This window comes from Leptonychotes weddellii, chromosome 1, assembly GCF_054177405.1.
Source record: "Leptonychotes weddellii isolate Sample4059 chromosome 1, ASM5417740v2, whole genome shotgun sequence".
NCBI classification, from domain to species: domain Eukaryota; kingdom Metazoa; phylum Chordata; class Mammalia; order Carnivora; family Phocidae; genus Leptonychotes; species Leptonychotes weddellii.
In genome coordinates this window covers 150,179,204-150,204,633 of record NC_138369.1, presented here as the reverse complement: position 1 = coordinate 150,204,633, position 25,430 = coordinate 150,179,204, and the positions used below count along the sequence as shown (strand labels likewise).

The following is a 25,430-nucleotide window of genomic DNA, read 5'->3' as shown; positions in this document are numbered from 1 at the left end:
GAAATTACTGCTTGTTTTCTTCTGTGAGTTTTACAGTTTCAGGTCTCACATTCAGGTCTCATCTTTAATCCACTTTGAGTTTCGTGTATGGTGTAAGAAAGTAGTCCAGTTTCATTCTTTTGCATGTAGCTGTCCAGTTTCCTCAGCACCATTTATTGAAGAGACCATTTTTTCCGTGTTGTATGCTTTCGCCTCCTTCATGGTAGATTAATTGGCCATATAAGGGTGGATTTATTTCTGGGTTCTCTTTTCTGTTCCATTGATCTATGTGACTGTTTTTGTGCCAGTACCATCCTGTTTTGATTACTATAGCTGTGTAGTGTAATTTGAAATCTGGGATTTGTGATACACCTCCAGTTTTGTTCTTATGATTGCTCTGGCTATTCAGTCTTTTTGGGTTCCATACAAATTTTACAATTATTTGTTCTACTTCTGTGAAAAATGTTGGTATTTTGATAGGCATTGCATTTAATCTGTAGACTGCCCTGGGTAGTATGCACATTTTAAACAAGATTGGTTCTTCCATTCCATGAGCATGGAGTATCTATTTGTGCTTTTTTTTTTTTTTTAAAGATTTTATTTATTTGACAGAGAGAGACACAGCGAGAACAGGAACACAAGCAGGGGGAGTGGGAGAGGGAGAAGAGGCTTCCCGCCGAGCAGGGAGCCCGATATGGGGCTCGATCCCAGGACCCTGGGATCATGACCTGAGCCGAAAGCAGACGCTTAACGACTGAGCCACCCAGGCGCCCCTCTATTTGTGCATTTTGTTTCATCATTGTTTTATAGTTTTCAGAGTACATGTCTTTCACCTACTTGGTTAAGGTTAATCCTAGCTATTTTATTCTCTTTGATGCAATTGTAAATGGGACTGTTTTCTTAATTTCTCTTTCTGCTACTTCATTATTAGTGTATAGAAATGCAACATTTCTGCATGTTGACCTTGTATCCCGCAATTTTATTGAATTCATTTATCAGCTCTAGTAGTTTTTCAGTGGAGTCTTTAGGGTTTTCTGTATATAGTATGGTGCCATCCACAAAAAGGTGAAGTTTTACTTCTTTCCAATTTGGATGTCTTTTCTTTTTGCTGTGGCTAGGGCTCCAGTACTGTGCTGGACATGCAGAAGTATTGAGTGGATATCCTTGTCTTGTTCTTGATCTTTGAGGAAAAGGTCTGAGTTCTTCATCATTGAATATGTTAGCTGTAGGTTTTCTCATAAATTGCTTTTACTATGTTGAGGTATGTTCCCTCTAAACCTACTTTGTTGAGAGTTTTTGTCATGAATGGATGTTGTACTTTGTCATGTTTTCTGGTGACTGCCAGCATTCCTTGGCTTGTGGCCGTATCACTCCAATCTCTCCCAGTGATCACATCCTCTTCTGCGATTTCTCTCTTACAAGCACACTTGGGATTACATTTGGGGCTCACTCAGATAATCCAGCATAATCTTCCCATGTCAAGATCTTAATTGAATCAAATGTGCAAAGTTCATTTTTGCTATGTAAATTAACATTCACAGGTTCCAGGGATCAAGATGTGGGTATCTTTCAGGGGACCAATATCATTCTATCACAGTATGTTAAGGCTTAAAAAGTTATTAAAGTTCTGTCACTTTATTCACAAATCAGTTTTACAGAGGACTGAGGTTAGGATTAATTGCTCCCCCTTCTATGTTATTTCCTTGTAAATATAGCAAAGAACCCAGTGTACTCAGGACAGTCTTAATTAACTATTACTTTTATACTCAAAAGTTTCCTTGTTTTGTTAAACTATACGGTCCTCCTGTTTGTAAACAGCCTTAAGATGATGACAGTTAGCTGAGATGTACTGGGACAGTTTAAACTACAATTTGAGTTTCCAGAGGCCTGAAATTCTGTCTGAACTGTTTTAAAACCAAAGCTGCTGCTTGTTGTTTTGGGATGTATTCCCTATTTATACCTCAATTAATAAAGGGTAGATAACTTCAGGCATCCCTTCTGAAACGCTACAGAGTGGTTGCAAACTGATCAAAACTAATTGGTGAAACCAGTTTGAAGATCATGTTAGTCTCAAGGCTCAGGTCTGGTTGGCAAATTTCTAGGCTGCCATGCAAGCATGGGTAAGGCAAGTATAGGTAGGAATAAAGGAAGCTGGCTCTGCTAGCTCTTCTTAGAGCTTTGTTTCACAAGTAAGAAGGACAAATGTTCTCAGGGAGCTCCACCATTCACACCAAAAACTTACTCTGCTTCATATACTAAACATGACCTATTTTCAGTTAGTTTGAGCCCACAAGAAAATGATTATGGTTTTACTCTGTACTATGATAAATGAATAAACTATCTTTTTATTTAAAGAACAGATAGAAAAGCTTGAATGTGATATTTATTTGGTGAATTTACATGTGAGGTCATTTACAAAAGAAAAGATACAGACAGATGCAGCTTTCAGTGCAGTTTCAAATATTTTTCAGAACAAGCAATAGTCCATGAGGATTTGGAATGGTAGTATTGAATGGCACATGCTTCAGTTTCCTTCATGTTTTTCTACCCAACCCCAAAGGGTAGGAAGGGAGAGCAGTAGAAGAAAATACCAGTGTTAATGTCAATACAGCCATGCAAATAAAAACTTTAAGTCAGAGGTTATTCAGAGATGTAGAACATTTCTGTATGTTATGATAGTTGGTACATAATTTAAAAACTAAAATGCAGAGTTCTCAAACTTTTCCGTTATCCAAGCCATCTTAAATTGTCCCCACTAGAGGCCGCCTCAATATTTTCCAAACTCTGACTTTGGAAGGGGTCATTTCTTATAGTTTCTAAGAAGATAGCATTTGCAGACAAAACCTTTTTGACTTCACTAGGATAAAGCACCCTCTTAACAGAGGGGTACAATGCTCCTTTACTCCCCAAAATGCAAACTTAGATTTCATTTCCAGAAGTGTAACTGAAGGCTTGCTTGCTCTTTTATTATACTCAGACTTAAATAAACCTTTCCCAGCCCCAAATATCTCAAAACAAGAGATACCTTAAGAACACAACCCCTCTCCCACCAGAAAAATCCAGCATATAAACAAAAGGATGGTCTATAAAAGTGACAACTGGAAAAACAAAACAAAACCCAAAGTGATTTCTAAGTAAAAAAGTAAAGTAAGGGAAAAAAAATCTGTTAGTATTCCTAAGTAAAGACCTGGACATGGGCAGTCAGGCCCTAGAGACCAAGGTTAGCTCAAAACTAAAAAGCATTCCACATTTCCTCAGCACCTCTGAAAATACTGGTTTAATATTCTTTAAGCACATGTAGCCATAGTTAAAGCGCTAAACTTAACCACCTCAGGAAATACTATGCTTCTGGCTCCAAGACTTACATCCTTTTGGAACCTTTAATCACATTTTCTTCACTACAAATTTTAAGCTAATTAAACATTCCCACACATCACACTTCATCTTTATACACACAATCAACCTGAATTTTCTTTCAAAAATACACTATTAAATAGTGTACCTAATAGAGAAAATAGCCACAGGCAATTTACAAACCCATTCCTATTTCATCTTACCTCTTGCCTGGTTACTCTCCTATTAATTTTCAGTTTTCCAGCATATATACCAGAGTATTTTGCTTCGGTGTAATTTGATGAAAGCCAGTTGCTGTGGACTTTTAAGAACAATGTACATTATCCATTGGAGTTGAATGGGGTCAAAAGGCTTAAGCTGCCACTGAATCTAACCTTCTGCAGAATCAGAGGCATTGTGCATGCTGACAGTGGTTTAAAGGGTCTGTTTTGCTGCCTTTAAAACAAAATCCCCATTTAAGTTTTGTTTTCTAAAAAAAAAAACCAAAAAAACTAAAAGGGATTAATTGAATCCAAAAGAAACCTATTTTACAGCACTTACTATGTTAATTTAAAAACCAACATGCTGTAAAAATTACACACACACACACACAAAATCATACAGAATATAACCCACCAACCTCCAAAAAAAAAAAAGTCAAATCAACAAATCAAAGTTTTTATTTGCATGGCCAATTATCTTCTGTACTCTCTGCAACTTTAATATCCCTTTAACAGGTTCTAAGCTTTTGTTGCACAGGGAATAAAAGCTGCAACACTGCAAACTTCCTTCAACAGCCACTCCCGCAACACCTAAACATGAAACATGTAACGAATGACAACAGCACAAACAGAAATACTAAGTTCCACCATTCAACACAGTTCATGACAGTGTCTTTAGGGTTCAGTTGAAAAGGGAGTAAACTTCTAAAAAGAGGGTCATTCTCCTCCCCGCCCCCCCCCCCCCCATTTTATAACGTTGGTGGTTTTAATCCATATTTCTTTGCAACTTCTGTCTGGGCATGGGCAGCATCACAGAGTGAGTACAGATGAGCCATCTCCATTTCCGATTTGGCCAGGTTAATAGCTTTGTTGAACATGTCAATGGCTTTCTCCATGTTTCCTCTAAAAGAACAATTTTAAATGTTTCACAACCAACAAGCATTTCACAGAATACAACGAAGTTTCTGACCACCCAGTTTTATGATTCCAAAAAAAATGCTTCTATACTGTATAAGAAACAAAATTGTGCCTAGCACATAGGAAGCACTCAATGAATATTAGCTACTATTATAAATACTATGTACTTATATCTTTTGTAGTCTTTGTTTACAGGTAAGAACAGCGAGACTAGAGAAATTAAATGACTTACTTAAAATTATAATCCTGTCTGGTTCCTAAATTCTGTGTTTCTATACTACTTCATAAGGCTCCTTTAGAAAGCAGTGACATAACCTCAGAGAACATTACTGGTATTCGGGGGCCTTACCTTCACATCTGTGTGAACTCCTCTTCTTTCCCCTCATCTCTTACCACCATACTCCCGCCCCATGCACCTCCGCTCCAGTTACACAGGTTCCCCAGGGCCCCTGGCTCTCCTACCTACATATAATGCTCAGATGATTTATGGCATCTCTGCCTGACTCTAAATCAAACCCTCACTGTTCTAAGGCTCAGTTCAAATACAATATCCTCATGAAAAATATCTTCCCCTTCCGTCCTCAGTCTTCCCACAGACATATTGTCATTCTGTGCAAGTCAGATGAATATATATTCATATTCTTACTACTTAATAGACACTTCTCCATTCCCAGATCCTAGTACAATGCCTGGTAATTAGTATCTGTTTTTTGAGTAAATAGATGAATATGCTTGGTCAAAAAAAATATAATTCACCTCTCACAGTCTAGGTGTGGTTAGGCTTTACATACTTGCCAAGAACCAAGAGCTGTTTTAAGTTGTCTTACCCATGTATATATGCATACATGCCTGTAATCTTACAATAAATATTTATAAAGTTTCTACTATATGTATGCAGTTAAACTCTTAAGAAATACAACAGACCTCTGGGGTGACTGTACTTAACCTCCTACCACAATATATGGCTACATGAAAGACTTGTTTATTTTTTATTTTTTTTAAAGATTTTATTTATTTATTTGACAGAGACACAGTGAAAGAGGGAACACAAGCAGAGGGAGTGGGAGAGGGAGAAACAGGCTTCCCACAGAGCAGGGAGCCCGATGGCGGGGCTCGATCCCAGGACCCTGGGATCATGACCCGAGCCGAAGGCAGACGCTTAACGACTGAGCCACCCAGGTGCCCCAAAGACTTGTTTTTTTAAAAAAAACTTTTAAGAGTTCATGTTTGGTTATTAGGTAGACAGTAGATTGGCTAAATGCTAGGATAATGAGCAATTTCACTTATTCATTTACATTCATTCATTTATTTGTAAGGCAGGATTTAGAATGGATTCCTTAAAGTATAATTAATATACCAAGAACACCCATCAAAATGCGTATAAGCGTTCTTAACCCAGGTTCTACAAATAACTTTATAGCTTTCCTCAAAAAAGATTAAGAACCAGAATCCCATCCTATCCTAGTGCAAGAATATTTACATTAACAGACTGGCAAATAAATAATATTTACATGTAATTGTTACAAATTCCATCAGCCTATATATATTCTGCCCACTACAGGGCAAAGAGAGGCCCCAGGAGGGGCTGAATGACAGGGAGTTAAGACAATCCCTATTGATTCCTAACAAGATCAGTTAATTTGGCAACAGTGAAATATAGGGGCTAATATCCTATTCCTACTACTGGATTGTCATGTAACTTTGTTAACCAGTTTGGGCATCAGTTTCTACACTCTTCAGTTAAACTAAAGATCATATAATCCCTACCTTTATAAGGACTGGGGTAAAGATCATTTGAAATAAAATTTGGAAAAATACCCAAGGTTCAGTACCTGGCCTAGAGTACTCAAATGGACAGCAATGCGAATATTAAGATGGTATACGACACTAAATTCTATGGCATAAACAGTAGTCACCTGTTAATGGTGGCTCCCAAGTGCAACTCCGGATAAATATTTTCACAAAACAAGAGGTTATGAGCAGTAAGAGTTGCAAAAAATCTTATCTAGCTCCCTGATTTTTAAGACAACTCATGGGCTCAGGGATGTTTCAACGTGTCCAGGTACTTGGCTGGTTGCTTATTTGTAGCAGGATCTAGATCCTCCTGTATTCTGGCAGGAATCCTTATGCTGCGCACTGCCTAAGCACACTGCAGGTATTTTTTCCTCCAACAGAAATAATATAGGTGGAAAGAGGAAAGAACACACAAGAGGTATTAGAGAAAGATCAAATTTTCCTTTCTAATGCAAAAGGAAAAAATGAAACAAGGCAAATCAAAGTTGTATAGTTTTGAGGGAAGCTTCCTTCAAAAGGCATGACATACTAAGAACTTAGTGGATACTGACAATAACATATTCTGTAATGAGAAGAATGAAAAGATAAGTATCTATGGAGCTGCCTTAAATTTCCTTAGAACAGACTATAGAAGTTACCTTTGCACTTCAATAGTTCCCATGGTTTCATATGCAAAATCACATTTATTGTCAATTTCAATAGCCTTGCTGATTAGCTCCAAACCTCTATCCAGATCTTGCTTCCACTGAAGCTGAAGTAAACTGCAAATGCAACAAGGCAGTCAGATGTAACTATGGCATAGTATCAATAGGAATATAAGCACACAACTCAATTTCTGCCATAAATGAATTTACAAGGAAAAACAATCTAAAATAGTAATCAGATTCGCATTATTTTTTTCAATTGTATATTGGTTTTATAGTCCAAAATCCTTATTATGAAAAAAGTGTCCAAAGGTCTAGACTCTATTACTAACTTACCCTGCAAAGCTTTTTTACTTTGTATAAAGTTTTTTTTAAATGATAAGTACATAAGGACTGGAAAAACTAATTTTGATATAGCTAACATTTGAAAGGATGTTCAGAACTGAAATCTTTAAAAGAGTGAAAACAGTATATTTACCAACTGCTGTATAAGAATGAAACATAAAATTTTAAATATTAACAATGAAGCATCTACAGCATTAAGAAATTTGTCACTTAACTCACTGATACTTTCTATTACAGTCCCCCCTTCCTTTCTTAATGACCAGAAGAAATCCATCTTATTACATGCAAGATATACAGTTTCTTACAGAAACAGAGAACCATAAATATACATACCCTTTATGAACATATGTTGTGGCATTATCTGGTTCCAAATCAATACATTTATCATACATATCATCAGCTTTACCAAACTGTTGTTGATCTGTTAATGCCTATGTGAGGAGATACTTCAGTTATATTAAGGTAACTGTCAACCTAAGCAATTAAAAGTATATTGTTTACTAATTAAAATTTACTTAACTTATCCATTATTACCAAGTTTAAATGTTACATCTTTATTATTTTTTTTATAAAGCATTATTGTAAATATGAAATCTTAACTGTTCTTTTTGTCAAGTGGTTACATAAAATAGCAGATGATCTGGTACAGTGTAGACCAGAGAAAGTCCCACTCTTGGTGCCAGTTCTAATATCAGTTTCTCACAGGTACACTCATGTCACTTATTCATAATTTATCATAATATGTCATAAGGGACTTATTTTAAAGACAATACTCATTTGGAAGAATAATGTGTTAACTGTTATCAGAGTCATTCCTTAAAAATGTTGATAGAAGAAAAAAAAAAGCAGCTACAGTCAACTATTTTAGGGCAAATCCCATGGCAGAAATGGAACACTTGGTTATACGGATACCAGTTCACACTGAACCTAACTTTGAGACCTGGCCAGCATCTAAGCTCAAGCTTGAGAGTTACACTTGGGACGCCTGCGTGGCTCAGTCGGTTAAGTGTCTGCCTTCTACTCAGGTCATGATCCCAGGGTCCTGGGATCGAGTCCCCCATCGGGCTCCTTGCTCAGCGGGGAGCCTGCTTCTCCCTCTCCCTGCCGCTCCCTCTGCTTGTGCTCTCTCTCTCTCTCAAATAAAAGCTTAAAAAAAAAAAAAAAAGTTACACTATATCTATTAGTGTGTATATATAAAGTAACATATAGATATTTCATGAAGTAAAAATCAAAAGAGGGGTCAAAGGATAGAAATTTTAGACTAGTAACGTTAGTGCTGATAAGATGATAGCTCAAGTAAGCCATAGCTATTCTGAAGGCAGCATAGTGACAGGGAAAAATGCAATTAGAAAAGCTCTCAAGAGGTTGTACCTAGTATTAGTTTCTTTAAAAGCTATTCAGTGGCCTTTGCTCTTTTAGCTGCTTATAGAAATCTGTGCCCCCAAAAAACCCTTCTGAATTTCATTTCAGTGATGAGGATGGTGCTGTCACTTTCTGGTTTGTTCCTAATCAAACATAATGCATAAACCCAAATGTACTTATTCAATAAAAATGTCCTACAATTATAATGTGTGTTTGTCCTATTTTAACTTCTATGCATTCTGTAAAATTTTATATCACACATGCTTTCACAATAGTGTGTAGTCAGCCACCAGTGTTTCATTTTTTTATTATCACCATTCTGTCTAGAATTTTAAAACAAATATATCATTTCAAACTCAATTTAAAGAATTTCTGGGTTGTACTTCATACCCTAGAATCTCAATTCTTAACAATGCAGTGATATTAGGACTTTTTTTCTTCTTAAGAAAAAAAGATTTTATTTTAGAGAGAAAGAGAAAGCACGAGCAGGGGGAGGGGCAGAGGGAGAGAAAATCTCAAGCAAACTCCATGCTGAGTGTGGAGCCCAACACAGGACCTCATCTCATGACCTGAGCCAAAATCAAGACTCAAACGCTCAACTGACTGAGCCCCCCAGGTGACCTGATATTAGGACTTCTAAAGAACAGATCCAACATAAACCAATCTTATCATAATCCCTCTCAAAAAAAAGTTATACCCTGTGGTACTTATAACTTGACCAAAGAATGCATGGAAGAAATTAAAAACAAAACAACCTGCAGAAAGGTTTGGAGGTAGGTGTCTACCCCAGACAGTCATTTTATTTTATTTTATTCATTTGTCAGAGAGAAAGAGAGTAGGAGTGGGGGAGTGGCAGGCAGAGGGAGAAGCAGGCTCCCCACTGAGCAAGAAGCCTGACACGGAACTTGATCCCAGGACCCTGAGATCAGGACCTGAGCCGAAGGCAGATGCTTAACCAACTGAGCCACCCAGGCACCCCAGATGGTCATTTTTAAATGTTTCTTATTTCTGTGATGTTTGGGGTAGGGGGAAAACATTTCTTTGGAATAAAAAAGAGTAAGAGAAGATATTATACAGCGTACTGAGATACCTGGTTTATGAATATACCAAAAGCAACTTTCAACTTAAAGACTAAGAGAGAAAACAGTCATTCTGAGATCATTTACTTACAGAAAAAAGTCTAACTGTGGCTATAAGAAGCTAACCATTTTCATTTAAATGGATGACTTAAAATTAGTAAGTTTTCAAAGACTTTAGACTACAATTAAAAAGTGAAAATAATTTTTAAGTGTACATAGAATACTTTCCACACCTTCAATCCTAAAGCAAGGAAAGGTTCAGGATTTGGCAAACCACAGAGATATTAAAATGAGCTGTCAAAAGGACAGTGATCTAAATAGGAAGAAAAACCTTTCCATGACATTCTTCCCACCAACTGCACAGAGTAAATTTTCCTAAGGTAATTAACTTCTGTAAATCCAATCCAAATGAACACTTGAGGGAAATGTTCAACTTTAGCTTCCCCACGTTGAGTTTAGGGCCAGGGTTTTCAAACTGTATTAACATAGGAGTCACTCCTGGGCGCCTGGGTGGCTCAGTTGGTTAAGCGACTGCCTTCGGCTCAGGTCTTGATCCCGGAGTCCCGGGATCGAGTCCCGCATCGGGCTCCCTGCTCAGCGGGGAGCCTGCTTCTCCCTCTGACCCTCCCCCCTCTCATGTGCTCTCTGTCTCTCTCATTCTCTCTGTCTCAAATAAATAAATAAAATCTTTAAAAAAAAAAACAAAAAAAAACCATAGGAGTCACTCCTAAGGTGATTCAAAAGACCATTTTGGAGGCAGGGGAATCGTAACAGGAACAAAGCCATTTGTGTTCATAGAAGCTGCAACCAGGGAAGCACCGTTTTCTAATTTCCATACTGAAATTCAGCATACAAATGCAGTTCTTTACAAGGACTGTAAACTGGGGCCCTGGCTGGCTCACTCAGTGGAGCACACAACTCTTGATCTTGGGGTTGTGAGTTCGAGCCCCATGTTGGGTGTAGAGATTACTTCAAAATGAAATCTTTCAAGGGGTACCTGCGTGGCTCAGACGGCGAAGCATCCAACTCTTGATTTTGGCTCAGGTCATGATCTCAGGGTTGTGAGATCAAGCCCTGCATCGGGATCTCCTGGGCATAGAGCCTGCTTGAGATTCTCTCTCTCCTCCCTCTCCCTCTGCTCCTCCCCCACCTCTAAAAAAGAAAATAAAATCTTAAAAAAAAAAGGACTGCCAACTGAAAAAATAGGAAAAATCACATTTACCTGAGCATATAGTGCATAGCCTTCAGCACACCTTGGAAATTTCTTTATGACCTCTTCAAAACCTTTCATAGCTGCTTGGATTTGTGAAGAATTGTTTCCTGTATATGCCTGGCGATACTGTTTAAAAAAAATCAAAACAGGCCTGTCAAATCAACAACTCAAAAACTCATGGAATTTAACATATTACAAAAGTCACACAAAATAACATAAGTATTTCCAGAAAAGTAGGTGATTTGCTAACCTAATTTGCTGCATCTAAAAGGGTTCCAAGGAAATATCTCCGGAGCAGGGATCCATAGGCTATGTACAACTATGACTTCATTGCCATTATACAATTTCAAGATGTTCAATAATCTAGAAGAAGGCATACTAACTTGTAAGAAGTTAACTTTGCATATAAGTGGGGGAGTTTTAAATCTAATATAATTTATTACTTTACCAAAGTTACTATTAAGCTTCACCTAATAACATTTTTCATCCATAATATAAATGTGCTCATGACCAATTTCTTTAAAAAGTCTTTTAGGACTCAGGCTATAGGGTTAACTGGAAGTACCTCATTTCACTAAAAATGAACTTATTTTACCTGATTTTCAGCTTTGTGTTTCTGAATATTAATAAGGTGAGATGAGAGAGCAGTTATGTGGTATGATTGAAGAGTATTTCCTCAAAATGCTTTTGTTTTTTTGTGCTAGCTTATGGTAGAAAAGCAGGGAGAACAGTGCTGTTTAGGGAAGCATGAAATCAGGGAGAAACATCTACCAAGATGAACTCAAATAAAACATCCAGAGGAATACAGAAGCAATTCCTCATTTAGCAAATACACTTCTATTACCCTAAACACATTTTTCCCTTGTAGTCATCCTTTGGGGGAAAAAAGAGATGATGGTTTTGTAGACAATGAGGTACTTATTTTTGTTAACAATGGGAAATACAAATGATGTTTAGGAAAACACAAAAATAAAGTAGAACCTACCAATGCAAAACATTTCTGAGCTTGTGCCAGAGCTGACTCAGGTCTTAATCTAATACATTCATCAAAATCTGCCACTGCTTCTTCAACTTGATCAAGCAGTATTTTCAGCTAAGAAAAAAAACAAAAACACACACACACAAATATACACAATTCAAAATAATAGGTGCACCAGTTGAGTACAGTGTCTCTTATCAGTTTAGCATCATGCTATGCATGTAGTATTCAATACAGAATTACTTTCTAGAAACAGTGAACTAGAAAATCCTATCATTTAAAGGAAAGATTCTAAAACTATTAACCAATTTTTTCTAAAGCACTATTAGAGGGGAACCCTCTTGGGTCCCCTCCCTCCTTGGGAGCTTTGTAGGATCACTTTGCTATCGCTCAATAAACCTTGCTTTGCTGTCTACCAAAAAAACAAAAAAAAAAACAAAAAAACAAAAACACCATTAGAAACCCACCATTTTTGTACTGCAGTTTTGGTCACTCTTAAGCAAGAAACCTGTTCTCCTAGAAAACTGAACATCTCTGTACTTTAAAATTTCAAAGCGGATCAGACATCAGTAATTCCTTTCTTTCTTTCTTTCTTTTTTTTTTTTTTTAAATATTTTTATTTATTTTTTCCAACAGAGAGAGAGACAGCGAGAGAGGGAACACAAGCAGGGGGAGTGGGAGAGGGAGAAGCAGGCTTCCCACAGAGCAGGGAGCCCGATGTGGGACTCGATCCCAGGACCCTGGGATCATGACCCGAGCTGAAGGCAGACGCTTAACGACTGAGCCACCCAAGCGCCCTCTTTCTTTTTTTTTTTAAAGATTTTTTAATTTATTTGAGAGAGACAGGGAGCATGAGTAGGGGGGAGGGGCAGAGGGAGAAGCAGACTCCCTGCTGAGCAGGGAGCCCGATATGGGACTCAATCCCAGGACCCTGGGATCATGACCTGAGCCAAAGGCAGCTGCTTTTGTTATTCTATGGATAGCCTATACATTCCACCCTAATGCATTTCAAGAAGACATCCATGTTAAACAGATAATAAAGCCATGTGTTCCCCAGATGAGGATGAAACTGGGAATGGCTTTCATCACTACGTATCTTTACTAAAAATCAAATATGCTTATTAGAAAACTCCATTCAGAAGAGATTTTTTTGGTACTATTTGGATAGTCCAGGACAAAATTTACTTACACCAAGAAGCCCACAGAAATCACCTTGTTGATTCTAGCATTAACTCAAAATGTCCAACAAATGTTTCAATGTCACTGAAAATCTAGGAGCCAGAAACACCTGAAAACCAAACTTGAACAGGCAAGCCAACATTTGTAGGCTTCTTCTTTTTTTTTTTATCAGCAAATACCAAAACTCAAAGGACAAATATTTAAGATGGGACTGAATAAATGCCAACCCAAACTATAAAACTATACCTTGTTCACAGCTATCAGAAGTGATACAAGGAAACCTGTGACAACATTCTCAAAAATGGTACCATATTCCTCCATCCAAAGGTCAGAACTCTTGATATGAAAATAAATTTACCTGTCCTCGGTGGTGATAAACATCTGCATTCTGAGGGTCAATGTCAGCAGCCATGTTAAAATCCTGAGTAGACAGCAGAGGCTGCTGCTGCTGCATGTACATGCTGCCTCTTTTGATGAGAGCATTTGCTCGAAGCTACAGAACCAAAATGAGAAAAGGTTTGTCATGACTAGAATTCAGTTTTTTTAAAAAAATAACAGCTTTATTGAAGTCTAATTCACACACCAAAAGCTCATCCTTTAAAAGTGTACAAGTTGTTTTTAATATATTCACAGAACTGTGCAACCATCACCACTAATTCCAAACACTTCCATCACCCCCAAAAGAAACCTCATACACATTAGTAGTCATTTCCCATTTCCTCCCTAATCCGCAGCCCCTGGAAACCATCACTCTACTTTCTATTTCTACAGATTTGTATGTTCTGAACTTTTCACAGAAATGGAACCGGACATGATGTGGCCTTTTTGTGTCTAGCTTCCTTCATTTAACGTAAGGTTTTCAAGGTTCATCTATGTCATACCATGTGTCAATACTTCTTTCTTCTCTATGGCTGAATAATCATTCTATTGTACAGATATACCACAATTTATCTGTTCGTCAGTTGAGGAACATCTGAGTTGCTTCCACTTTTTGGCTATTATGAATAACACTGCTATGAACATTCATGTACAAGTTTTTGTGTTGAGATATATATATTTAACTTTTTGAGGAACTCCCAAACTAATTTCCAAAGGGACTTTATCATTTTACATTTCTACCAGTAATATGTGAGACTTCCAATTTCTCCATATCCTCACCAATACTTTTAATTGTCCATCTTTATGATTATAGCCATCTTGGTGGGTATAAAGTGATACCTCATTGTGATTTTGGTTTTCATTTCCCTATGGCTAATGATACTGAACATCTTTTCATATTCAATTATTGGCCATTTGTATATATTCTTCGGAGAAAGTCTATTCAGATCTTTGACCTATTTTTAAATTGGGTTCTATTGTTGAGTTCTGTATATATCCTGGATAAAAGCACCTTATCGGATACATGATTTGTGAATATCTTCCCCCATTCTGTGGCGTGTGGCTTCTCTTTCTTGATGGTGTCCTTTTAATTACAAACGTTTTTAGTTTTGATGATTTTCGTACTGTTGCCATATCTAAAGAATCACTGCCTAATCCAAGGTAAAGAAGATTTCCTTCTAGGTTTTCTTCCAAGAGTTTTATAGTTTGAACTCTTACATTTAGGTTTCTCATCCATTTTGAGTTAATTTTTGTATAGGGCATATGATAGCCATCCTTATTACTTGCCATTGAAACAAAAAGTCATGGTCATGAAAGCAAGAAATAGGTTTCTTCTCCAAAAAAATTTTTTGAGCAAAAGTACATGTAAATTTTCTTTCAATGAAACAAATAAGAATGCCCCCACAATTATAACAAAAACAGAACATATTTGTAATCAGTAGGAAATAAAATTAAAAATTGTATTACGAGCGTATCTTCAATTTGAAAACCTCATTTTGAAAGGAACTTTTAACAGTCATAACACCTTTTGTTTACAAGAGGTTAAGATAGTTTATTGGGCGCCTGGGTGGCTCAGTTGGTTAAGCGACTGCCTTCGGCTCAGGTCATGATCCTGGAGTCCCTGGATCGAGTCCCGCATTGGGCTCCCTGCTTGGCAGGGAGTCTGCTTCTCCCTCTGACCCTCCCCCCTCTCATGTGCTCTCTCTCATTCTCTCTCTCTCAAATAAATAAATAAAATCTTTAGGGGCGCCTGGGTGGCTCAGTCGTTAAGCGTCTGCCTTCGGCTCAGGTCATGATCTCAGGGTCCTGGGATCGAGCCCCGCATCGGGCTCCCTGCTCGGCAGGAGGCCTGCTTCTCCCTCTCCACTCCCCCTGCTTGTGTTCCCTCTCTCGCTGTATCTCTCTGTCAAATAAATAAAAACCTTAAAAAAAATAAATAAATAAATAAATAAATAAAATCTTTAAAAAAAAAAAAGATAGTTTATTAACAAATACTTAGGCCTTGAAAACAACTTTTCCACAAAATACATGAATGATTCATTTGGAGGGCAAAAAAGTGAGAATTCACTTAATTCAGTGAGGAAACAGGCCACAGAGATGTTAACTAGTAAGGCATCCAAATCATGTATCCGATAAGGTACTTTTATCCAGGATATATACAGAACTCAACAACAGAACCCAATTTAAAAATATGTCAAAGATCTGAATAGACTTTCTCCGAAGAATATATACAAATGGCCAGTAAGAATATGAAAAGATGTTCAGCATCATTAGCCATAGGGAAATGAAAACCAAAATCACAATGTTAACTAGTAAGTTAATTGGTAGCTAAGCTCTGTCTTATTAAAACACTGAGTAGAAGGCTCATATATTCAGATCCCCCTAAATCTTAATTATGAAAATAATTATGTACACCTAAAAAGCTGTTCCAACCACACAACTATAGAAATTTTTGGTATATTTCAGTATATATCATATTTTTAGAACCCGTTTTTTAATTCATGTAACATAAAATCTTTCAAATTATTAAATGTGTTTATTTTATTAAATGTATTTTATAATCTTGTACTACCTATTGTATGTTATTTACAGTACTACCTATAGCATTACTATATCACCCTTCCCCCGATCTTAATATAGTCTAATACAGTAGGCAGTGGCTTTAAAAGGAAGCTGAAGTTACCAGATGCCATAGAAAAAAGACAAAAATTCCTTTTCTGGCTAAAGATAAACATCACTGCTATTTATGTTTCAGTTTCACTGCACCAAATCATCATTAGGTGTAGTTGCTTCCAAAATAAAAACAGTCTTTTGGAAAATGGCAACTGCAATGTGAAAAACTTGGCAAAACCTGTAATACAAGCCCCATTCTTTTAATTAATTCTTTTCACACACACACACACAGACACACACACACACATTTTAAAATGTACCTTCACATTAGCTTCTTTCAAACTGATGACCTTATCTAAATCTGGTTTGGCCGCAGTGGCGTTGCCAATAAGCAGGTAGAAGGTGGCTCGTAGTAATAATGCTTCTGCCATGTATTTGCCTTGAGCATCTATTTCTTTTGAGCATTCACTTATTATTTTATCATAGTTTTCTTCTTCCATATACTGTTTGGCCCTTAAATATCCAGAACTGAAAATAAAAATGAACACAGGAAATTATTTACTATGAAAGGATCAAATGCTGAAACTTGCCACACTTAGTATTACTAGAGTTAAGCACCTGTCCACTTCCCCTTAACATTCCAGTGTAGGACTGGAATGGGATAGTGGGGAAAGGAATAACAGATTAGGATTCCTGGTGTGGACTGGGATTTTTCTTGATGTCCTGGAAAAAGGTTAACAGAGTCAACAGCAGAAACCTAGGGTTACTGCCCAGGCTTCAGCATTTAGATGTGATAAAAGATGAGCTAATGACTGACTGATCTGCAACATGGACAAGGATCTGGTCTTATTCACCTTCATACATATGGCACACTGATGTCACTCAAGTTATTTTATGATCAACAGAAAGAAAAGAGAAGAGATAATTAAGTTTAGGAGACAGAAGCCAAGGGAAGAGACATGACCCAATCTGTACTTGGTAAAGAACACTCTATGTTGTGGAAAACACACTACAGAAGAGCAAGACTGGAGGCAGAGAATTATCTGAAGGGCTCTCATCCAGAAGCTGTTGTTTCACCTAAATAAACAGACCTAAAATGAATAGGTGGAAATATCAAAGAAGCAAATTTAAAGGAAGATTCTTCTATTAAGGGGGGGCATTACAAAAACACACCCTTTCCTACTTTTTAAAATACAGTGGCCACAACATCATTATTCTTCTAAGATGATAACTTTTATTGAGGATGCCTGTAGAAGGGATTTTTTTTTTTGACCTGAAAAGGAAATTTATACTAGCTAACCTCTAAGGGGTCTTACAAACATAAGGCTCCATAAGTTAGAGTATATTTTCTCATTTCATTTGTTATATATCCTGAGTACAGAAAACTGGCAAGTAACTTAGGCTGTATCAGTCAAAATCTTATGAACTCTCTTAATTTATCTTAATTAATCATTACATTCTAATATTCCCTGCATTTTAACTTCATTGTAGTTTTTCTAGCAAGGACTATTCCCTAACCTGAAGAGGAAATTATTGGCATTATCTTAAACATTTACTTCTCAACTACATTTTCTGAAAAGACTGTGTATCAACTAACTAAAATTTGAATATCTTGGTACAATTATGCATAGTATCTTCCCTTAAAAGGTGGCCAACAATGGTTGAAAAATTAGGAGATACAAATCAAAAGCAATCTTTCCTCAAACTTTCCAATATGCTATAGATGCAAAACTATGCTTTGCTACAGGAACAATAGTCCCATTTTTCCAGAACTCATTAAAAAATGGCATGTTGGTAGCAATAGTGAACCTTCTCTTAGAAAGGAGAGCTAGTTTTAATACCAAAACACAATATAAATGGATAAGCAGACTAGGTGACTTACATACCACATCACATCACTTGATCTCTAGTTGTAAACATAGCATTTTGTACTTTGGTTTCAATTCTCTATAGGAGCAAACACAAGAAGCCCAAAGAATGGGTAGGCAAGCAGAAAACAAAGAAAAAACTCTGAAGAAAGTCACTCTTCAGGGCACTCCTAAGCACCTCATAGTTTATAAACCTCCCTGCACTAAAACATTTGGATGTTGAGCTACATGATACTTTTCAAGTTAGTGCCCCTGTTCCAATATAGTCAACCACTCTACTCACTGGGAATCCTCTTGAGAATATCATGTAGGACTATATAGATACTATGCTTGATACACTTACTTTTCTTTAACTTCTGAAGCCTCTCCTTCTTTGTCTTTATCTTCATCAGACTTCTCTCCTTTAAGCATGGGCTGAGAAATTATATCATCCGTGAAAGAACTGAAGTAAGATTTGATAAACTGGGGAGATGGCATCAGAGGTTCACGATTCTGAAATTTAATCATGTTTAAATATATCAAAATGAGAAAACACTGACCAAAGAAGCAGGTACATTTGTACAACAGTGAGAATGACTGCTGTAAAAACTGGAATCTCATTCTCAAACAACTGAAGACTATTAGGCTCCAAACCACAGGACAGGACAAGAGATAGTGGAATAGGTAGAGTTACCCATCCCAGCTGTTCAAAGCAGGCTTTAAATGACACCTCCCTGGGACTCCTGGGTGGTGCAGTTGGCTAGGCATCTGACTCTTGGTTTTGGCTCAGGTCATAATCGCAGGGTCATGAGATCGAGCCCCACACTGGACTCTGAGCTGAGTGTAGAGTCTGCTTAAGACTCTCTTTCCTTCTCCCTCTGCCCCTCCCCCTCCCCGACACATACACACACACACACGTGCACTCAAGCTCTCTTAAATAAATAAATAAATAAATATTAAATGACACTTCCCCTCTCCAAAGATGTAAAGGATCAAGAACCCCTACTACTCACTAAAAGTTAAAAAGGTGAAATGTGTAACACAGGAGGCAAATAGCTGATGAGTTAAAAATTATCTCCTGGTACGCCTGGCTGGCTCAGTCAGTACAGTGTGTAACTCTTGGTCTTGGGGTTATAAGTTTGAGTCCCACACTGGGTGCAGAGATTACTTAAAAATCAAATCTTAAAAATGTAATAAAAAATAAAATTATCTCCCTCTGGTCTCTGTCCTAGAAGATCAGCATCTTAATTAACCATTCAAGACCACATCTTACACAGGTGCTGTAACGTTAAGTCCATTTACCACGGGCTTTCATCTGTCCTCTAATTGTATTGCATCTGAAGATCTCCATTATAGTAAATGCCCCTGAAAGTCTGAATGAAATCACATTTCTTATTTAAATTACCACTTTTGACATGGCAATCTGATTCATAATTATAGAAGTATTTTATTTCTCCTTTTAGTCTGATTAGGATAAAGTTTTAAAGAGGGTAGAGGGAATAACATGGCCATAAGGCTCTTATCATATATTTTGGATCCTTTAGCTTAAAAATTTAACCAAAAGATTTTTAAATTGAAATATGATATTTTAGATTGTATGCGTAACAAATACCATTTCTGTTATTTTGGTAGATTTAATGCCTTTGTATTTGAAGGAGGGGAAAGAAAAAGGGAATTTGGCTTTGTAAGTAAATGACCTAATCTAGGATAGATGAAATTGGGAAAGAAGACAACAACAGGAAATCTAAGGGGAAACCCATATTTTTTTGGAAGAGATTCAATGTCTTAATTTAGGATTATACAAGTTAATATTTTAAATCAAATGGTCACCCATCAAGTAAAAAGTCTGCTTAACTTCAGTATTTCACTAAAGACTCTGCATAGGAATATACAGTGGCAATCATTTTCCACTTTAAATAGCAGTCACTGAAGGCTAAGTAAATCATTAATGTCTTTTAGTTTACTATTTCAGCTTGGAAAAGGCACCTCCCTGCCTTCCACAGAGAATTACAAATTTAAAATGAAAACAATGTAAGTAATGGAATTAAGTATCAAAGGAACAAGATACAAATTCTAGCTCTGCCATTTATTAGCCATGTGACCTTGTACACGTCATTTTCAGTTTTCTCATCTCCGAAATGGCAATAAAAATACTTGCCTTATTTATCTTACAGGGTTCTTGTAAAAATAAAAATAATGTAAAAAAGTATTTTGTGATTTTGTGCCACAAAGGTGGCATACAAACAGATTAGAAAATATAAGTGGAGGGGCACGTAGCTGGCTCAGTTGGAAGAGCATGTGTCTCCTGATTGGGGTTGTGAGTTCGAGCCCCATGTTGGGTGGAAAGATTACTTAAACAAATAAAAACTTAAAAAAAAAAAAAGAAAATACAAGTGGAAACTGATTTGGAACCTATGTAAATGTAGGTTATCTTATATTTTTCTTACCACCCCGGAAGTCCAACCAGTATAATCACTCAACAATAACATTATATAAATATACACAAGGAAACGAGGCTCCTTTGAGGTTGTGAGACTATTACATGGTACTTACAGTGTTTTGCGGAACCCCTGTTCTAGGAAATGATCAAGGGAAAAAAGGGTTCCAGAGTTTAAAGAGACTGAGAACAACTACAGCTACATTCCTCTTGGAGATTCACAATATATCCTAGCACATGAAAGTCCTGCAGTGAAGAAACCCGTTTTAACTGTTTAACTCAGTGAATATTCAGGAGTGCAAAATTAAAAAACCACACAGCTTATTAAAATCAATTTAAGAGAAAAGTTAATCTTAAAGAAAAAAGGAACAATTGACTTGACATTACTGAAGTTTAGCAAAAAATCTCCAGTGAAATTTAGTGATGCCTGTGGTAGTCCCATGGCACCTACTTATATCCCTCCATGACACTTCACCATATCATGCCTTTTACACTTACTAATGGTCTCTCTCACTAAATTGTAATTCTGTAAGGGCAAGGACCATATCTACCCACCCTTCTAAAATTGCTTTGTTCAATAAATGTTTCTTGAATTAAGTCATCTGTTACAGACTGCCTAAAACCAGTGCCAATTTATATTTTGTATCTTTAAAAACTTTAATGATATAGATAGGAGTTGGCAAATTTTTCCTGTAAAAGACCAGATAATAAGTATTTTAGGCTTTGCAGGCCATACAGTCTCTGTCACAACCACTCCACTCTGCTGTTTTAGCTTAAAAAGCAGCCTTTTTAAAAACAATGTCTGAGGGCAGTGTTCCAGTAAAACATAACTTACACAAACAGATGGCAGAGTGGATGTGGCCCACAGGCCTTGTTTGGTGACCCCTAATATAGATGAATTCTTTCAGTATTCTCCAGATACCATATTGGATATAGCCTACATTCTTATTTTGAAAAGATAAGCCACAAAAGCCTAAGATCACAGGAAAAGACTATAATCCAGATCTAATTTCAGTTACCATTACTATCACATCCAAGTTTAAGCAGTGTAAATTAAAAATGACCCTTCATAATGTATATTCCCTCTACTGACCAACTCAGACTTACCTTGTATTTTTCTTTGGCTTTCTCTTTTCCAAGAAGTTTAAGAACCTTATCAGCTAACAGCATGCTTTGTTGATTTTGGAACCCTTCTAGTATACACACAGCAGTGACATCTAGAAATGATGGAAAAAATAAAAGTATAAAATTATTGCAAAGATGATCAGCAGCATCAAATGGGCACAGTGTTACCACAGAAAGCCAAGCGAAACTGATAGCCTGATGTAGCTATCAATTTCATTTCCAATAAATTGATTCTGTTCAACATTTAGTTTTATATACTCTATAACCAAACTCAAAGCTCAGAAATTCCACTTCTCTGGTTATTCACTTTCCTCACCTGTGAAATCCAAGGGACTATACTGCATGGTTTGTGATGTTTCTCACCACTCTCACATTCTACATAGTAAATAAACAAGGAATCCAGGAAGATTCTCTTCTGGCCAGTACCTAGAGGCCAAATCAGTGAAATGTGGCTCTCTCATGTCTGATTCTTTTTATAGGCCTCAGAGTTATTCCTTGTGTCCAAAGCCATCTGGCCAAGAGTTCTCAATTAAATCTGCTGCAAAATACCATTTTCATCTGGTTATGCCACAGCTCAAGATAAGGTGGTTTCACATTTAAAAGATCAGTGGTTCCTTAAACTCTCAACCTTTCAGAATACTCAAACACTAGCTGTTCCCACTCTTTCTGAATTCAGTTTCTCAAAATTCCAAATCCTCCAAACAAGTCAATTGGCTGTGTGTTCCTCTGATAACCTGGCTAATGCCAGTATCAATGTCTTTTTCCCATCCCATTCCTCCTATCTAAAATCCACTTAACCTCCTTTCTACCAATTATTAACTGTTAGTAACTTCCAGGGCTGGCTGAAAACTCAGAATTCTCTTTTCCAAAGCAACCGTCCTTCCACCCACAACCAAAGTACACGACACCACAAAACTTCAAAAAACCATTCTCTAAACCATCCTCACTTGGTAATCCAGATTTTAAAAATAAAATGGCTTTTTCCTTTTAAATAATGTTACTTAAAAAAATAATTATGGCAAAATCTGATTATTGATTTTAGCAGAGTTAGCTTGTCTAAATCACACTTTGGTTTAGCGCCATGTCACCTACAAAAACATACTTTAAAAGCCAGTGGTCTATATATTCTAATTGAAGTTTTGGAAGCAAATATGGCCAATTAGAGGCCACAGAATATTTGCAGTATTCACTGAGAATGGCAAATTCACTTGATGCTTTGTACCAACTACATAATTTCCAATCAGGTATAAAATCATGTTTGAAAATATCAAGAGCAAAAACCAAATGTTTTCTTTAATGATTCATCTTAAAATTATTTCATATTTATTTAGGATAATCACTGAAAATATGTAGATTCTTAGCAACACTATCACTTACCTAAAACCTATTTTCTGATTTCTTATTCATGGAATTACACTGAGGCTCATTAATTGCCAAGTTAAAAATGTATGGGATGTAAACTTCAAATCTTAATACTAACTTAATTCCATAACTGAGAAGAGAGACAATACTCAAGTATCAGCAATCTCAATTTAAACTAGAAAACAAATTCTCAGGTGGGGAAGAATCTAACTTTTAAATACAAGTGATTTCTCTACTCACAAGCAGAGTTTCATATAAATTTACCAATGACTATAAAGCCTTTAGTAATTTTCATATGTAAACACAAAAATACCCTCACCTTCTAAACATTCCTTCTTATTGTCTAGCTTCTCGTGGGCTTTTGCACGTCTAAAGAGAGCTTTCACATATTTGGGATTAAGTTCAACAGCCTTTGTACAATCTTGTGCCACCTCTTTCCATTTTTGCTGTAATTGAAAGTATTAAAAAAAGTCACACTAAAGGAAGCACTGTTCAAGAGAAATCAGTTTTGGAAACTTAACAGGCTGAGTATTAAGAGTCCCATAACACACAAAAATATTCCCAATACATAAAGAGTTAATATCCACAATATATTATAACAGCTCATATAAATACTTGTAATAAAGAAAAGCAACCTGATTTTCAAAAACAGGCAAAGGACCTACTTAGGCGATCTTTCTACCACAAAATCTACAAACCTACCTGCATCTCTGTGCTCATATCATTTCCTTCCCTGCTGTTAAAAGTGAGGAAGTGCCCCTCTTCATCAAAGGCTACCCCTCTACTTGTGATCTGGATCCATACTGCCCCCACTTCAAGGACTTCACTCTGTTAGCTATTTCTCCTCTGCATCAATCTCCATCTCTACTGAAGCATTCCCATGAGCATAAAAACACTCACTCTAGTATTTTCCAACTTTTAAAAATCCTCCTTTGATTCCATAATTCCCTGCAGCTACTACCCCATTTCTCAGCTCCTCTTTATTGCCAAACCTCCAAAGAACAGCCACTCTACTTGATTTCTGCTTACCTCAATGTGGGCTCCTTCTCAGTTTCCTTTGCTAAATTCTTCCCCTCCACCTGAGTCCTACAAGTGGAACACTCTCAGCCTCATCTCTACTCTCTCTCCCTAGGTGATTACATCTATTGTCCTGGCATTATATAAAATCTAAAATTAGATGACTCTCAGATTGGTCTCTTTAGCCCAAACCACTCTCCTTAGAGACATTTCTAATTCAACTTCTACTTAGCTGTCTCACTCCTTGCCCATTCTACCATTATTAACATTCCTGCTTTTCTTTATCCTTCACATCCAATACAACAGCAAGTTGTTGGTCTCAGCTTTCTTTCATGTTTTACCTAGGCTACTACAACAGCATCCTTATTTGGTCTCCCTGTCTCCACTCTTGCCTCCCTTTAATATATTCTTGACAGAACATTGAAAGCAATTTTAGAGGATGTTCCTGCCCTACTTAATATCCTTAAGTATTTCCCATTACACTCAGAATCAAATCCAATTTCCTTACCTTTGCAAGGCTTTGTCTCATCTGCCCTCTGCTACCTCTCCAGTTGAATCTCTATACTCCAGGATCCTTTATAATCACACCAAACTCTTTTCCTGCCTCAGATCAATTACACATACGGTTTCCTCTATTTTTAACACCGTCTTCTCTACTGTTTGTACGAACCCCACCTCCAGTCATTCCTCTGTTATAGATCAGGTTAATTCTTTAAAGCATTTATGAAGATGTCATTTAGTAGTTCATTGTTTAGCTACCCTTGAACTCTATGCATAACTGTTTGCTTTTATAAACCCAGCTCATACTATAGTAACCTTCCGTATAGGAGATGGTCCATAAAATTTGAACAAATAAATGCGGAGAATAAAATTGCCCAATAACCACAGAAAAGGACGGTCAACTTTAGCAACATCTTAAAAAGTGTAAATTAAAACAATGAGAGACAGTATTTTTCTCCTACCAAAATGGCAAATATTATTAAGACTGATAATATAAGTCAGTGAGAACGATAGAAAACAAGCATATTCATATATTATTGTTTGGAGTAGGTATTGATACAATTTCTTTATATTTCCATTTCTAGAATTTTATTCTTGAATTTTATCCTCCCAAAAGTATGCAAAAAAAAATACTTATGAAAATATTTACTCAAATACTGAATGCAATAGGTAAAATAGGAAACAATCCAAATGTTCATCAATAGGAAGCTGTTCTCAGTATCCATCTATACAACAGCTACTACTATATATAGCATTTCAGAAAGAATGACAAATTTGCATGTGTGAATAAAAACTGCACAAGATACAGTGGCAACTGAAAGAATATGTTACAACAATATGTGGTCTCCCCCCCACCCCACATATGGAGACAAAAAGTTGAATAGCCTCAAACTGTTGAGAAGGATGGGTTCACCAGAAACTGTGGCTTCCTGTATTATCTAATTTTATAAAATCTAATATATAGTTATATTTGTAACCAGCAAAACTAAAATCTGTTCTTAAGAAAGTTATGTAATTAAAGGATATGAAAACAAAAAGTCTGTAATTTCAAAATAGTTGAAATTGTTCAGAAAATTAATTAGATTTGGGTGGTATTAACTGAAA

General features: G+C 36.6%; 1 protein-coding gene across 1 annotated transcript in view; it reads right to left on the bottom strand.

The window, feature by feature from the left end:
- Positions 1 to 2,344: 2,344 nt before the first annotated feature.
- TOMM70 (translocase of outer mitochondrial membrane 70) overlaps positions 2,345 to 25,430 on the bottom strand; it is a 37,736-nt gene continuing 14,650 nt past the window's right edge. Inside the window, exons 3-12 of the mRNA XM_006729576.3 lie at positions 23,128 to 23,254; positions 21,429 to 21,538; positions 18,249 to 18,397; positions 16,358 to 16,565; positions 13,405 to 13,539; positions 11,874 to 11,981; positions 10,898 to 11,014; positions 7,568 to 7,665; positions 6,884 to 7,006; positions 2,345 to 4,436 (exon numbers count right to left, since the gene is read on the bottom strand). Coding sequence (XP_006729639.1) covers positions 4,283 to 4,436; positions 6,884 to 7,006; positions 7,568 to 7,665; positions 10,898 to 11,014; positions 11,874 to 11,981; positions 13,405 to 13,539; positions 16,358 to 16,565; positions 18,249 to 18,397; positions 21,429 to 21,538; positions 23,128 to 23,254 — 1,329 coding nt within the window. The 3' untranslated portion in view covers positions 2,345 to 4,282. The remainder of the gene's footprint in view (positions 4,437 to 6,883; positions 7,007 to 7,567; positions 7,666 to 10,897; positions 11,015 to 11,873; positions 11,982 to 13,404; positions 13,540 to 16,357; positions 16,566 to 18,248; positions 18,398 to 21,428; positions 21,539 to 23,127; positions 23,255 to 25,430) is intronic.